Below are 17,623 nucleotides of genomic sequence, written 5' to 3' on the forward strand. Positions count from 1 at the left end.
GGACCAGAAAAAGATGGTTTGTTCTTGTGGAGCGGTGAAGAATTTGTAGCCAAAGTAGGCGAGTTCAAATATCTTGCAACCTTGTTCATGAGTGAGGAACCATGTGTTTCACAGGCAGATAAGTGAAGTGAGTGTATTATCACAGCACTTGTTTTAGGTTATGGTGGTGAAGAAGGAGCCAAAAAGGCATCACTTCATTTTCATGGAAGATTTGTTTCAATAAGAGCTTTCAGTTTTGACCGGGCCTTCATGTGACAGTGCACTGTAGCAGTTATGCAAAGACAATTTTAACCAAAGAATAACAAAATAATCTCCTTTTTTTCTGACTTTCATTAAATGCTTCATCAACAATTTAAAAGAAATAAACTTTAAAAACGTACGTGTTTGTGTGTAAAAAGAACAGTATAATGCAGCCATTTTGGGAGAGTTTAAAAAAGTCAATACTGAAATAGATCAACTTTTAAAAGAATTGTAAGACTGTGGTGGGTGATAAATATATTTGTAATTTAACAGTTTCTCATCTTATGCTGGCTAAATACGCTTTCTTGCATCTTGCAAAAGAGCAGAGAAAAGAGGATGGTAGCCAAATCAAAGGGTGTAGGAACTCTAATTTGTTACAGGGATGACAGGAAGAGATATTGTAATCTTATCCAGCTCCGTGATACACAAAAACATTCTCGCTTACCCCATGTCTCTATCTCTCTTTCTTTCTCCGCCTCCTCTCATCAAATCCCCCTCAATCTCTTCGACACTTTGCTGTTATCACTGAGATCAATAGTGAAGCTATTATTATTCAACTTGCACCATCCACACACAAACTGACCGTCCTCATCATGTAGTTCAGGAGCATTTAAAAAAACACACACAATGCATGAACACAGAAACACAAAAGATTGTAGGGGGGCTGTTAATAACTTGCAGTTGGTTAACAAATACATGTTAAAGAATAATCGCTGCTGCATCACACCCTTGAGTTGAAAAAAGGCAAAATTACTTTTTTCAGCTAACCAACAATTATCACATTTTAAGCAAACCCACAAAACAACAGGAGTTGACCCCCAGCCAACTTGACTAAACCATGACTAAAAATAAAACAGGGAGGAAACCAGAATCCACTCAACATCCACTCTTTTAGGTCCTCATAGAACCAGGTTGGACCCCCTTTAGCCTTCAGAACCGCCTTAATCCTTGGTGCATAGATTCAACAAATCAGGAAAGGACATCTTGACACCAGTCTGGAAACATTCGTCAGAGTCACTGACTGCAAGGACCAGATTGGTTTTGCATTTGGAAAAATGTCTGCGCCATTCAGCCAAATGTTTGAGCCCCGCCACATAGGCATAAAAACGACTACCCCCCTTAAACTGTAAAAACAAAAAAGGTCCGAAAATTGCTTATGGAGCCCAAAAAAATATTTTCCAATACATCAATAAAAACCAAAACCCACATGTAGGTGATTTTCAAAGAAAGGTTTTTAAATTATTATGGGATAGTCACACAACCCTTGGCTTGGCGGCTGTTTTGTGGCACTGTGTAAGCTTTTCCACAACATGAAAAAGGGAAAACTTCACGAAATTTCCCAGAAATGACCTCAGGAGGAGGTCGCCATCTTGAATTTTAAAAAGAGAAAAAAAATCTTTAGTACCAGCTAAGGAAAACAGTCCTAGGGATTTTCATCGTTTATCTCCAAATTTCTCGGGCATCAATGTGAAGCAATTGGGGAGAAATGTTGCAATTAGAAGTAGATTTTGAACGGCGTGCACGTGGTCCTTGGCAAGAACTGACATCTTGGGTAACTAAATAAGGATAGACCAACAGTATGAGACATGTGGATTTTAATTAGTGTGAAAAGGGTTTGGAGAACCATTTGGTTTAAAGTGCTACACTGCATAGAAAATAAAATGTCAGTCAATATGTAAACTATTAAATTTAGGAAAAAATTGACATTTTAAATTTTCAAATGATGTATGTTACTATGCAATGCAGTTGAGGTACTTAATTACTTAAAATGAAAAAACACCTAATAATATAATTGATTCATGTCATTTAAATTTTACAAAGGTTTAACTCATTGTAGTCTAATAAGGCTCTGCCTTCCTAGAAGGGTATTTTTGTTCATTCTATGTTGTTACTTTGAAAGATTTTTTTCTTATTTGAAAATAAGTTTGGTTTAATAAACTAAATAAAACAATCTTGAATAGAGAAAGAAAAATATTTATGCAGTCAAAACAGCGTGTTTGTGCTTGTGAGCTGTTGTTGTTTCGTGTATGAGTTGACATGTTTGTGTGTGAAGGTTTTTGAGCCAACAGGTATATTTGTTATAGTGTGTCTGAGGACAGGCCCCGCCCTTTGACTAACATCTACACCTGACAGTAATAACAATAAACCTTTATAGCAACATAGTTCATATAAATAAAGGTTAGCCTTAAAATACAAAAGGGGTTTATACAAATATACACCTCGTGTGTGAGTAGATTCATAACCCTCTATTGTAACAGGCCAGGAAAAAGGCTTTCTACTTTTATCAGTATTGTAAAAAGTGTTTCTGTTGCTGATTAGTACTTGCTTTAGCACATAAGCTTAAAGATCTGTTTAGGTAAAAGACATTATTCCTAAAGACCTTTTGCATTATTATAAACTTGCACCGGTCTCTTTTTTGTGACAAAAGTAGCCCAACCACTGACCAACAAATAAGTTCACTACATCAACTTCAACAGAATGTGGGGTATTCTGTAAATTTTGATCATTTTAAAAACTCAAACAGCAGATTTTGGAGTCTAGCAGCAAAGCAGAGTTGGGAGCTCACCTCATGGTGCGAAGGTCCCAGCCTCGTATAGCCGTGTCATTTGCTGTGGCGAGCTGACTGCAGTTGTGGTGGGGGCTCCACTTGCCAGAGGTGAACTTCAGCTGGCCTTTGCCCTCCAGAGTGGCTGTGCTAGAAACCTGCCAAGGACACACCTGTATCAAATTTTGCCTCTAAATTCCAGGAGGGGACAAGCAAAATAGTTCTTCCATTCTGCATTGTGGCTCATTATCAAATAAAGTTTTCTTAGGGATTAGATTCTAGTCCATGTTCTAGTCACTACAACATGGATGTGCTAGGAATGTGAATTAGCTGAAAAATAGGCAAAGTATTTACCGGTATATTAAGGTGATAACCTGATATTCATTCATATTTTTTTTAGTCGGGGATCCTGCGACCGACTGGTCATAGTGAACATTTATACAATATGCAAGCGTAGGTAAGGGTAAAACAGGTGAGAATCAGGTGTCACATGGATTGTTTCATTTTTCAACCTCCCCGAAATCCTACGCACAGTCCACGGAACCCACTAGTGCTGGCCAAATGATAAGTGCGAGCTCCTTGCTGTGCAGCCCCACTGTTAGAGATCAGGGGCCTCATTTATAAACGTTGCGTACGCACAAAAGAAGGCGTACGCCACTCTCTACGCAATAGTTGAGATTTATAAAAAGCAAACTTGACGGGAAAATGTGCGGTCCTCCACGCAAGCTCTGACCCAGGCGTACGCACAAAAACGGGTGAAATGAGAAATGGCGACACCGTCGGCAGATGGAAGAAACACGTGAAAGTGACAGTGCGTGCCAAATCGTGCTGGCATGTGCTGTGCTACACAATGTGGCACAGCTTAAAAACGTGCCTCTACCCCCTGGCGCTGATTGCTGTGTTGGCCCCGACCCTGAACCCCATCCCCACGCATTTGAGCCATTTGCTGCTGCTGTGCGCCAGCGTTTGGAAGTGATGCGTCGCTTGTAAAGAAAAAGAGGTGTGGAAAATATTATTTATTTAAGAATTCCCTCATCGTGCAGTTTATTTCAGTCAGGGCGATCTTGATTTCGCCCAACTTTCAATTTTCGCCCAACTCCTTGGCCACCTCTCTGATTGAACTACTGACTTCCCTCTGCATTTCAAGGACTGCATCGGTGAGGACGCGCCCACTGCTGGAGGGTTGAGAGCCGCGTGCCGTGGAGACGCTGGGGCCAGACGGCTGCTCAGCTGCAGCATCGTAACCACTGGCCCCGCTGGAACACCCAGCAACTAAAATAAAAATTTTCTATATTAATAATCTGTAATTGTGTAGCCTGCATACATGTGACTCGACTGCATTCATTTGAATTATTTCTCTTACCTGTGTCACCCTGACCCTGGCGCGTCGGCGTCCCCTCCGTCTCAGTCAGGTGACTGAGGCGGAGGAGGACGCCGATAAGGGGGACTTAATAGGGATTCCCCAATAATAGCGGCCAGTTTCTCATCAAGAGGGGTCAGCTCCGGTCCCCCCCCCCCCCCCCCCCCCCCCCCCCCCCCCCACGTAGCGGACACACTCTGCCGATGCAGCGCTAGACGTTTTTTTGCCTCGACTTTGATGTCCGATCATTTCTTTCATTTCTTTTTTATTTCGGCCACGTCCGAGGTTGTGAGGCTGCAGCATTTACGGCGTCTGCCACCGTTTGCCACTCACGTGCCATTTTGGCATTAGTAATGCCCACACTGTGCCCCAAACAACACTTTTCTCCTCTTTTCCACCTCGCCAACGATAACTTCTACTTCACATTGAGTGAAGTTACGTTTTTTTGATTTCCCCTCTGTGTTTGCCATGATTTTGCAAGCCATGAATATTAATTTGTGGGCGTTTCCCGGACTATTTATGGGCAACTATGGGCGTGTCATGTAGCCGCAAAAGCTGCGCTGCATTTAGAATCGGTTGTGATTTATAAAGGGAAAGATGCGTAGGATGTGCGTGCGCACGGTTTTATAAATCCGAATATTTCTGTGCGTACGCACGTCCTATGTTTCATCCGTACGCCACTTCTGACGCAAATCCTACGCAAAGTTTTATAAATGAGGCCCCAGGACATTTAACAGTTAGTTAGTTTGTGCTGGAATCCTACCGGCGTCTTATGGGCGCTACGTATCACATGCACACCCATGCGAGCAACATGCGGGACCAGGACTCGCACTTTAGTAACCACTAGAGTGCGGCGTAAGGGCATTGTAAAACATTCATCTTTTTCATCTTTTTCCGTTTATTCGCTTTCAGGGTCACAGGGCTGCCGGAGGCTATTCCAGCTACTTGTGGGCGAAGGCAGGGAGAACCCTGGACAGGTCGCCAGTCTGTCGCAGGGAAGAGTGTCCAATATCACACACCCACGCACTCTCACATACACACCTAGGGACAATTTAGATTAACCAATTAACCTATGAAGCATGTTTTTGGACGGTGGACCAATCAGCAGCTGTTTAATGACAGCTTTGTCACTCTAAGCTGAAACTTATGAGAGCAAAATCAGAGACAGGAAAAAAAATGAGATGACACACAACGCATGCAAAAAACATTTGTGTTGCAAGTGCAATAAAAGTTTTTGAAAAAAGAAATTTGATAGGAAATATTTAATATTTTCATTTGCAACTTAGAAGGTTTGTTTGTTTGGGGGCATAAATGTTACTCCATATTTTCTAGAGAGAGTTTGCTCCGTCAAAAAGACATTTGTCCTAAGAATCTTTTGCATTCTAATTAGAGTGCAACCTTTTACACAACCTTTTCACCAGAACTAAATTTAGGTTAAGTGACGGGATTTGCACATGATTGCACGCTTTAGCAGACAAAATACATTCACGCTTATACATCTCTGTATAAAATATGCAAGTGCCAACATTTCACTACTCATTCTAGTGGCTCCATGAGTCTGATGAGGTCACTAGAATGAGTGGTGAAACGTTTTCAAGAGGAAGATTTGACCGGGTGCCAAAACTCAATTTCAAGACGCCACCTGGTTAATTAAGAAACCTGGATTGATTTAAGTAGGGGTGCATTAATGTTGTAAATGAAGGCAAAAGTGTGACTTAGAGAAGGAATTCTCCAAAACTCCAGTTGTCTGACATGATGGAGAAAGCTGAGGATGGGTGTTCAAGATGGAAGAAAAGTTGGCATTTAGATTGGGAGCAGCATCGAGTTGTTTCATCACAGTGTGGATGGACAGAGGAACAGAGGAGTGATCCTGAGTTTGCTGAGAATGTTCTGAGGGGAAAGAGAATCTCAGATGGGGGGATGACTTCATGAAGCTGGAAGTTGAAGGTGTGATGTTGAATATTGTCAGTGGTTATGAACCCCAGGTAGGACAAGAGCTATAGGAGAAGGACAAATTCTAGAGGGGGAAGGAAGAGGAGATCCAGGTAGATTTATTGCAGACGCGTAAAAAGACAACTTGTAGGATTCAGAAGATCTGGGATGTTTTTGCAAACTTGCATTGAGAATTAAAAGCTTTAAAAAATCAGAAGTTAAAGTAATTTCAAAATGCTGTCCTAAAAGCAGTACAACAATTTAACACTGAAAGGCAGCATATGCCAGATAATGTATCTGTAGCTGTGTTTGCTGCCCCCGGCTGATGAAAAGATCTATTACTGCAATTCTGCCTCACGGCAATGATTCGTATAGAAGATCTGCCAGTGCTCTTTTTTGTTCAATCATTCCATGAATAACACAGAGGGACTACAAAGCTTTAAATAATGTAATTTTTTGAGAGGTCTTTCGAAAACCAAAAGTACAGTTAACTCACAAATGCTATATATAGTCAAATAAATGAAAGAGTTCACTAGCATTTCAGTAAACAGCTAATAAGTCACATTTACTTTAAAGAAAAACACCGAAAGTGAAAATATTTAGAGTCACAATGCTGGAAAACTTTGAAAAATATTACTTCATCAGGAGACTTTTGAAATGGTTTACAAGAGCTTGAAAATGTTCTTTTCTTCTAATCACTCTTCACTTAATTTCAAAAGCAGCATACTCTGCTCCATTGTTAACTACAGATGTTTGTTCTCCTGTTTCTCTTTTCTCTCCTCTCTGTCTGCTGGATCATGGATCATGGATCGATTCGTCACCACACAGCTCCGTGGTGCTTTCTCATTATTTCAGCTAGGAAGGACAGAGGCGGGAGGCAGAGAGAGGCTGATCGTCAAAGCAGAAGGGAAGCATGGAGGAATACTGAGAGAAAAAACCTGAGGATTAAAAGGGCAAACTGAGAGAGACACTGATGAAAAAAGGAGGACAAGACTAGCTAAACTATTTATCTTGTTACTATGGTATCAAATTTAAAACACATTTATTATATAAATATATAATATATAATTACTTTTAATTTTTGATGGAGTCCAAAGAACGTGTCAAACAGCCACTACAGGGATAAAAATTGGTCATACGTGAACATACGTGGAAAAAGGAAGAAAAGTTGGGGTCTTTATGTGAAATTTTGACAGATGTATCACGAATGAAAATAAAACCATGGAAGAAGTAGGACTGTTTGTGGTTCCTAGGATTTGTAAAAGTACAGTTGGAGGTAGAGCCTTTAGCCACGAAGCTCCTGTTTTTTGGAATAAACTCCCAGCTCATGTGAGAGAGGCCGACACAGTTTCTACATTCAAAGTTAGACTGAAAACATTCCTCTTTGGACAGGCTTTTTGTCAGACTAGCAAGTAATCAAAGATCATTTAACTTAATGTTAATGTGTTTAAATTAAACTTAATAACAATTTGTTGTTAGTAGGCTGCTAGAAGTTTAAAGCTGGGGTAACTATGGTGCACTGGGGTTCTGTCCTCTTTTCTAGTCTCATCTACTTCTACTCTCCTTCTCTCCTCTATTCTTGATCATTGTTTATCATTTAGTTCTCCATGCCTCTTGGGCTTTATAAATAAAGCTGAGCCCTGCGACAGACTGGTGAACAGTCCAGGTTGTACCCTGCCTTCGCCCACAAGTGGCCAGGATGGGCTCTGGCAGCCCCGTCACCCCAAAAGGGATAAACCGGTAGAAAATTAATGAATGAATGAATAAAGTTGATTTGAATTGTCTGGCCACTCTACCATACAAGCTGAATGGTGGATTGCTGCAGAGATGGTTTTCCTTCTGGAAGGTTCAGCCCTCTCCACAGAGGAACACCGGAGCTCTGCCAGTATCCATTGGGTTACTTGCCGTGACTTGGTCACCTTCCTGAATAAGGCCCTGGTTCGCCGATTATTCAGCTAAGATGGCCGGCCAGCTCTCAGAAGAACCCTGGTGGTTCCAAACATCTTCCACTTACAGATGATGGAGGTCACTGTGCTCACTGGAACCTTCAAAGCAACAGAAACCTTTGTCTCAGAGGTCTACAGACAATTCCTTTGTCTTCATGCTTGGCCTGTGCTTTCACATAGTCTGTTAACCCTAGGAGCTTATGTAGACAGGTGTGTGGCATTTCCAAATCATGTTTAATCAACTAAATTTTCCACACATGGACTCCACTAAAGCTGCTGAAAAATGTCAATGATGATCAGAGGAAACAGAGCTCAATTTAGAGCTTCACAGCAAAGGCTGGGAATACCTTTGTATGTGTGATTACTCCGGGATTTTATTTTAAATAAATTTGTAATAGTTTCCCCCAAAAAAAAAACCTTTTTCACATTTTCTTCATGGGGAGTTGTGTATATAATGGTGAGGACATAAATGAACTGTTTCCACTTTGGAATAAGGCTGCAACATGAAAAAATGTGGAAGAAGTGAAGGGCTTTGAATACTTTCTAGAGGCACTGTAACTGTAGGCTGCTTTGTTTCTCTGTCCCTGAGTGGAGAGGTGGCATCTTTACAGTGTTCCCTGCTTGATGACAGCATGATCTTCGACTGTTCTTAAAAATAATACATTAGAAAACACAGAAAATTACTAAATATAAATATATTTTATTTAGCCTAAAAGTGACTTATATCTTTAGACAAGGTTGCTATAAAACTAACATAGTCTGTGATGCTCTGTTAACACTGGGATCAATAGAAAGACTGAACTAAGTGCTTGAGCTCCGTGCATCCCAGTTTCCCAGCCTTATTAGGATACTAACCAAATTAGGGGCCCTAACAAGGCAGTGCACCCAACACAAGGGGACGCATTCATTAGGGGAGAAAGCAACACTAATGCAGAGTTATCTGTCAAATCGGAGAGCATTCATCCTAACTCTGAAATGTGGTCTTTGTGGGCTGAATTTCTGTCAAAGCAGGACACACCAATGGGGTGTTCTGAGAGCATTCTCAGGTGTTCCACTTAATTCCACCAGTAAGTCTAATCAATGTACACGACCTACCACCACACCAAAGACACACACATCTACATGCATGCGCACACACACACACCAACACGCACACAGGAGTCCTATAATCCTACACTCATTGTAGGTGTGTAGAGAACCTAGAGAAAGTTAAAGCTTGGATGAACCTAAATTTCCTCTGCTTAAATGAAAGTAAAACCAAGGTCCTTCTTTTTGGGAAAACAGACCTCCTGACAGGTTGCAGCAGTGCCATTGGGTCATTAGACTCTAACCGGTCTTTTATTAGGAATCTTGGGGTTACTTTAGATTGTAGTTTTAAATTTGACAAACAGGTTAGTGCAGAAGTCCAGTCCAGCTTTTATCATCTTCGATTAATCAGTAAAGTGAAGCCATATCTCCCCCATGACACCCTGGAAAGGGTTGCATTCATCTTCTCCAGACTGGACTACTGTAACTCCCTTTATTCCGGGATGGACCAGTCTCTCCTCCACTGTCTTCAGCTGGTCCAGAATTCAGCTGCCCGACTACTAATGGGGACCAGACGGCGTGATCACATCACACCAATGCTGCGCACTCTGCACTGGCTGCCTGTTTCTTTTAGAATTGATTTTAAAATCTCACTCTTGGTTTTTAAATGTTTACATGGTCTGGCACCTCCTTATCTTTCAGAGCCCCTGCAGAGCCATTGTCCTCGTAGAGCTCTGCGATCTGTAGACTAGATGCTCTTAGTGGTTCCAAGGACTCGACCTGTGACCAAGGGGGACAGAGCGTTTTCAGTGGCTGCTCCTAAACTCTGGAATCGTCTCCCCCTGTGAGTGAGGTCTGCCAGATCCTTAAATGATTTTAAATCTCTGCTAAAAACTCCTCTTTTTACATTAGCTTTTAACACCAGAGAGAATTAAGCAGTTTTTTTTTTTAGTGTTTTCCTTTATTGATGATTTTATTGTTTTTGTTTTACTGTGCTTCTTTGAATTTTACCTATGGTTTTAGTGTATTTTTACTTGTGCAGCACTTTGGATGTCTGGCAGATGTTAAAGTGCTATATAAATAAAGATTGATTGATAGATTGATTAAATCAATGGTTCTACCCATGGCTCTTTCAGGCATATTGTAAGTAGGCGGAGAGGACCAGGTGCCATTGGACTGCTGACTGGGCCCAGTTCCCATCTCTATTTCTGACGGGAGTCGTCTGACTGTGGGAGGGGGCCGTCGTCGCTGCCGCCGGCTTTCTCGGCATCCCGGCTTGGTTCTGGTGGTGGTCTTTGACACACGTCAACTCGTCTCAGCTCCGGAGGTGGTCCCCGACTCAGCCTATCCTGTCTTAGTTCCGGAGGTGGTCTCCTATGTACCCCATCTCGTCTCGGTTCCGGTGGTGGTCTCGGACGTACTCTTTCTAGTCTCAGTCCAGGTGGTGGTCCCTGACGCACCCCATCTCTTCTCGGTTCCGGTGGTGGTCTCCGACGCACCCCATCTCTTTTCAGTTCCGTAGGTGGTTTCGGACGTACCCCATGTCGTCTCGCTTCCGGTGGTGGTCCCCGACACACCCCATCTCTTCTCGGTTCCGGTGGTGGTCCCCGACGCACCCCATCTCTTCTCAGTTCCGTAGGTGGTCTCGGACGTACCCCATCTCGTCTCGCTTGCGGTGGTGGTCCCCGACGCACCCCATCTCTTCTTGGTCCCGGTGGTGGTCCCCGACGCACCCCATCTCTTCTCAGTTCCGGAGGTGGTCTCGGACGTACCCCATCTTGTCTCGGTTTCCGGTGATTGTCCCCGACGCACCCCATCTTGTCTCGGTTCTGGTGGTGGTCCCCGACACACCCCATCTTTTCTCAGTTCCGGAGGCGGTCTCCGACGCACACCATGTTGACCTGCCAGTTCCAGACTCCTGTTCCAACCCGCCAGCCGACTGCTATGTAACGGTTTACGTTTCTTTGCTTTTGTGTTTTGTTATCTTTTTGTTCCGTCATGTTTTGAGTTTCAGTTTCCTGTTTTTTTTTTATAAAGGTTTCCTGTTTTGTTGTTGGATCGAGTTTTACTTTGGTCCCTTACTGCCTTCATTGTTGTCACCTGTGTCTCGTTTGTTTGTCTGTATGTATTTAAGTCCTGTCCTTCCCTTCCTCCTGTGCTGGTCCATAGTCTGATTTAGTCTGTTGTAGTCTGATGTTATTCTTATGTCTCTCGAGTTTCTAGTTTCTAGTTTGTCTTGCCTGCTCAGCAGTGGTTTTTGGTTTTTAGTGTTTGATTATTAAAGTTCTTGTTCACCTGGAACCTCCTGCCTCCTCCTCTCTGCACCTGGGTACTCCCTAAACCCCCTGCCATGACAGGAGGTAAAGAGGGTATAGTTTAAACCAGGGGTGCTCAGGACATGTGGGTGGATCGCGGGCCATGAAAAGTAAATAAACAAAAAAGACACCACATACAGAGGGACCCTGCCATACAAAGCATACATGGAGCGCCACAATCAAGTGGCTGGAATAATATACAGGAACATGTGTGCAGAATATGGACTGGAAACCTCAAGGTCAAAATGGGAAACACCTCCGAAGGTGGTAGACAATGAGAGGGCAAAGATCCTGTGGGACTTCCAGATCCAGACTGATAGGATGGTGATGGAGAACCAACCAGACATTGTAGTGGTGGACAAAGAACAGAGGAAAGCCGTTGTGGTGGATGTGGCAGTGCCAAGCGATGGGAACATAGGGAAGAAGGAACATGAGAAACTGGAGAAATACCAGGGCCTCAGAGAAGAACTGGAGAAAGCCTGGAAAGTGAAGGTGACAGTGGTGCCTGTGGTAATTGGAGTACTCGGGGCAGTAACCTCCGAGCTGGAGGAGAAATCCGCCGAGGAGGGTGAGGGTTATGATTTTTAAGCTTCAGTGTGACAGTGTGCACGTGCACACTACTTCCTATGTGGAGATTTAAGCACGCTGCCGAAGTGTATCATGTGTTAATTAGACGGACCAGATCCTCCCCAGCCAGACCAGGAGAGAGGGGTGAAAGGACCCATGCAGCCCGAGCGAGGAGGATCGCTCACCCTTCCACCAGGTGCAGAGAAGGCGCCCTCCAGCACCGTGGAGCACAGGTAACTCTGTTGTCAGGGCCCCAAGGTCACAAAGCAGGTGTGCTCAGCCATATCGGACTGCAGCCATTTGGGCCATCGGGCGCTGTACACAGAGCCATGGGCCAAAGGTGGAACCAGGACCCAGAGCACCCAGGAGCCACCCACCACCCAGCAAGAGTCTCGTCACCACAGGCCAGAACAGGCCTGATTTGTCTGCACCGTTCAGGTCCAAGTACTGTCCATAGCCTGGCACGGTTGCACACGTGGAAAAGGGCTTGTTCCATGACAACATTAGTTTGGATACAAAGTCTGGATGCATTTGGAAAATGTTTTTTCAAAGCTGTCAGTTTGGGTTGGAGGAAAAATCCAGCGAACCAGTGGAAGAATCATCAGAAGAACACCTGTTCCACATCCTCGTCACAAATTTTAACTTTTGAAGTTCACAAATGAACACAGAAACAAGACTGGTTCATTTTAGAAACAAGTTCTGTTGAGCGACGAGGTTCAAATGGAACTTTATGGCCAGAAGGAGCAAAGGTACATTTGGAGAAAAAAGGACCCAGAGTTAAATGAAAAGATCCTCAGTCCAACTGTTAAGCGTGAGGGTGGAGCAATCATGCTCTGGGGTTGGAGTGCAGCCAGCGGAACAGGAGACATTTCACGAGTAGAAGGAAGACTAGATTCACCCAAATTTCAGCCCTAACATGCTGGCATCTGTGAAAAGTCCAAAAATAAAGAGAGGGCAGGACAAGGCACTGACTCTGCAGGGGGCCCATACCTTTACAATGCCATTATTTTGTTTTCTACTAAGCCCGTGTCCTGAAATTTAAATTAATAAAATATATCTTGTTCCCACAAATTAATATCTTGTTCGCACAAAATAATATTTCATTAATTCGTCAGACCAAATAATTGTTCACGTCATAAGTCATTCATAAACACGGATATGCTCTCCATCCGGCCGCAAAAGCCGCTTTCAGTGGTAACTTCAGTGTCTCTGTGACCCACATTCGTTCAAGAAAGGAAAAAGAAAAACAAGAATGATCAATTTATTATTGTCTCAATCAACATTAAAAAAAATATCATACGATTTAGGATGCCCAAGCTTGCTGCTTCACCGCACCGCAGCGATTCTCTGGACGTAGCTCCTAGCTCCGCCGCAGAACTCTTTAGCTTGTCATGCCGGCATTCGGGCACCTGGCTGGCCGTCTACCGGGATATTGTAGTTTAGGGTCAAATAGGAATAATAATATTCAGGACTCGTCTTTTATTAAAATACTCTTTAGCTGTCACCTTACATCCAAAGGCTAGTAGGCTACATGCTACCTAGCCCATTATTAACCTGTCACGTCATGGCATTCATAAACCTGGATGTGAGCAATAGTTGGATTTACAGCAGATACCTTCACATTTCTGTCTGTGTGTGTCTCTTTACATTGCATTGAAGATACGGAGGATGTTTAGAAATCATATTTATTTATTTTAAAAAGCTCTACAAAAGCATCATACTCGTTAGCAGTCACTTCACATCCGAAGGCTAGAAGGCTACATGCTACGGGTCCCATCCTGCATCACGTTTTCCCCATGATACATCTCGACCAATCACTGTGTCCTTATAACTGTGGTGTAACAACAAGACAAATGATTGGCTGGCTGTGATGCATGATGGGATAAGTAGCATGTAGCCAACTAGCTTCTGATGTAAAGTGACTGATAACGAGTATAAAGGCTTTTGTAGAGCTTTTTAAAATAAATAAATCTGATCTCTAAACATCTTCCGTGTTTTCAATGCAATGTAATGCAACTTAATTATTACGAGGGAACGAAATAGTATTTCGTGGGAACGGAATATTATTTGGTGCGAACAAGATATTAATTTGTGGGAACGAGATATATATAAATTTTTTTTTAATGTCAGGACCCAGGCTCCGTAGTTTTCTGATAATTTGAAAGGAAAAAAAGTGAATTTGACATGTTAGGAATCTGTAATCTGATGTCTTTCCTTGGCTTCTTTATGCACAGTGACAGAATGTTTTACCAAGGGTGTTAACATTTTTTATCCCCACTGATATTTAAGTATCTACAAACTAAATTGGCAAACAAGCCTTATTGTACTAAAAAGAGCAAAAGTTGGTTTTGGACAACAAATCCCGCTACATGTTGTACTGTCTACTAGTCTTACCATAGTAACTAAATCATCATTATATTCATTTAAAGAAACGAAAAGAGAAAAGAGACCCATACGCAAAGATGAATACAATCATAAAAACATTGTTCCTGGCATCAGAGGTAATTTAACTAGCAGGTTTTATGTACTGTAAAGGCAAAAAATAATGTATCACCTAACAAAAATGTAGTTATTAATACTTAAAAGACAGTGCATGTATAATTTAAAATAACATTATGATACACTAAGCATGCATAGAAAGAAACATTTTCTGTGTAATATAAAAATAAAATCTTTTCAGATTCTGCATATTATCAGGTGTGACTGATGACTTCTGTCTTCCATACAAATCAAACTTTCACTATCAGTCAGAGACAAACAGAGTAACATTAAAGGAACTGCAACTTTTATTCATTCAGTTGTTGCGTGAAAGTGTGTATTAATGTAACAGAACAGTGGAAACAACTTCTCTCACAGGATGAGCTTTTGATAAGACCGAAATGATACGGTCTTTATCAAATAATGAGTTGGCTTTAGTGCGATATGGGCTGAGTGCTTGCATGCACCCTGTGGTTCACAGCTTGTGTGTCTCTTACTGTGGCCTTTGTGGGGCTTTCCTGCAGGTCCCAGAGCAGTGCTTGGTTATCAGCCAATGAAATCACACGCTTGCCATCACCCATGGGCTCCCACAGCACGCTGTACATATACAAAGACACACAGCAAATACACAAGAGCAACAAAAACTGAGGTTAGTTCAGATACTAGAGCATTACCAACATAATGTGATGCCAAATCCCACAGGATTGTTAGACATAATTTTTACATAAAAACCATTTCCAGGGGCAGTGCTCATATTTAAAATTCATTAAAACATTCATTTAAAAATGACAAAATGTCAAACATTAGTAATGTTCAAGAGAGACTTTGACATGTTCAATTGGTAGAAAACAAAACTGAATCCAATGATTGCTGTTTTAATCTTCAGAGGTGCCACTTCTTCCAGCACCTCCAGGTTAATCCCTATATTGGTACCCAGGCCAGCCAAGAGCTGCATCTCTCAAGCATGTCCTGGGTCATCCCCCGGGGGGACATGTCCAGAACACCTTTCCATGAAGGGGTTCAGGAGGCATCTGGACCAGTTTCCTAAGTCTCATAAGCAAGCTGATCTCGATGTGGAAACAGCGAACACTCTCCAGGTGACCACGATTCTCACCCTACTGCTAAGGGAGCACCCAACCAGCCTACGAAGACAACCCACTTCAGCTGCTTGTATCCATAACCTTGTTCTTTTGGTCAGGACCCACAACTCATGACCACAGGTGAATGTTGGAAAAAAGACCAACCAATAAAGTGAGAGCTTTAGATCAGTACAAAAATCAGTACAATGAGCCATGACTGTGGACGCCGCACCAATCCACCTGTCAATATCATGCTCCGGTCCTCCGTCACACTGGAACAAGACTTCAAGATATGTGAACTCCTCCAGCGAGCAGGAGCTCTCCACCCAGTCAGAGAGGACAAACTACCTTTTCTGGGTCAAGAACCCATAAAGCATGACCTCAAATTTTGTGACTTTGCCATGCTAAACCTTGTTCCATCAACTTCACCCCCCAGCGCACGCTGGGTGTTCTGGCTCAATTAATACTCCAATAGTCTAAAAAGTTGCTTTTTAGGTAAATTGATTTCTCGAAATTTTCTTTATGTGTGTGAGTGAGTGAGTGTGAGGCCCTGGAACAGACAGTTGACCTGTTAAAGACACACCCCAACGAAAATGATGTTTTTGCTGTTTTTGACGAGGGACATATATGAAAGAAAAATAAGATTAAAACTGCATTTCTGAGTATTTCTTTATTCAGGTTGTTTTGAATCAGGAGCAGAAAATGCTGTTTAAAAAAGCTTGTAGCTTTTGCATAAAGACTACAAACAGAGGTCCAAAGTCTTCCTGCTCTGCTCCATTCTGATCATCCATCTGGAGACAGATAGATCCATGTGTCAGGATGAGCGTGTGGACACAAACGCAGGACAGCAGCAGGTTATAGTTGAATGAATGACAGATTTTATCGTGGGACAACTGGAACTCGTAATACTTGTAAGCAAAGCATACAGAACGATCCAGTGACAAAGACAGGGGAGACACTGGCTATATACAAAAAAACGGTGTGATTAACAACAGGTGCCATCAGGGAGGGCAGGTGAAAACAATGAGGAAGATGAGAGAACGTAAAGACAGCGGAAAGGTACAACAGCACGAGAACAGGAAACAACAAAATAAAGCATAACAAAACCCGGAGAAGGAAAACAACAGCCTAACAAAAAACCGCCCTGACCCCAGTACCTCACACCATGAACGTCTTTGTTTTCCTGGTCTGAGCTGGAATCAGGACCTAAACAGGACGGCTGGATAGATCTGATATTGCTGCCATTTCTATTGCATCACTAATGTTAGGTTGGGAGTGTGAGGTAGTGGGGGAGAGAGTGTAAACAAAGGGATGATGGGTAATGAAGGTGTGCTCACTCTGTGCCAACGGTTGTAACTACTGCCACTCTGCAGAAAATATGTTTTTAGAAAACGACACAATCCGTTTTATAAATATATTGATCTCAACTGACTATATTTTATTTCGTTCCATTGATTTGTGAGAGAAATTCTGAGCCCGTAATTGCAGAACAGAATTGCCTTCATCATCATGAACCTCAAAGCTGCTACAAGCTGACAATTCAAAGTCAATGCAACCCTTTTTTTTCTTCAGTCACCTTTGAATGTTATTAAGTCATTATTGTCAATATTAAGTCATAATGTTCAAAATAACAATTTTCTGGGGGAAAAATTAGTATGTTTTCTTAATTTCAAACATCTATGTTACTTAGTCAACACGAAGCTGCAACAATACCAGTCGTTTGTTTTTGATGTCTCGTCACTTTATGATGAGACGTATAAACCTCTGACTGTCTTTGCTGTACCCAGGTGCACTGGTCATTCTATAATTCATGTAGACTGAGCAGATCTGACACTTCTTCTCTTCGGCTGCCACTATCTAACCCTGTAGCTGAGGCTTGAAGAGGGGAAAAGGGTAGCCCTTCTAGTTGACTCATCACCTTCTGTGACAACAGCATGACATAGTTGTCTTACTTGATGCACACAAGTTTTCATCAGAAAAATGGGATAATAGTGAGACATACCATGTTCTAATGCTTAAATTATATTTTCTTTACTTTTTCTTTTACCTTTAATCATCATTTCTAAGAATCAAAGTGTCCAATCATAACATTTTCATACAATCTGAACCTTTCATGTTGTGATACTAAAACTACA

At 42.3% G+C, this 17,623-nt stretch overlaps 1 protein-coding gene across 1 annotated transcript in view; it reads right to left on the minus strand.

The window, feature by feature from the left end:
- eipr1 (EARP complex and GARP complex interacting protein 1) overlaps nucleotides 1-17,623 on the minus strand; it is a 64,567-nt gene that overhangs the window by 30,054 nt on the left and 16,890 nt on the right. The window contains exons 5-6 of the mRNA XM_004082678.4: nucleotides 14,907-15,006; nucleotides 2,807-2,943 (exon numbers count right to left, since the gene is read on the minus strand). Of these exons, the coding sequence (XP_004082726.1) occupies nucleotides 2,807-2,943; nucleotides 14,907-15,006 (237 nt within the window). The remainder of the gene's footprint in view (nucleotides 1-2,806; nucleotides 2,944-14,906; nucleotides 15,007-17,623) is intronic.

Source organism: Oryzias latipes, chromosome 22 (assembly GCF_002234675.1).
Source record: "Oryzias latipes chromosome 22, ASM223467v1".
Lineage (NCBI taxonomy): Eukaryota > Metazoa > Chordata > Actinopteri > Beloniformes > Adrianichthyidae > Oryzias > Oryzias latipes.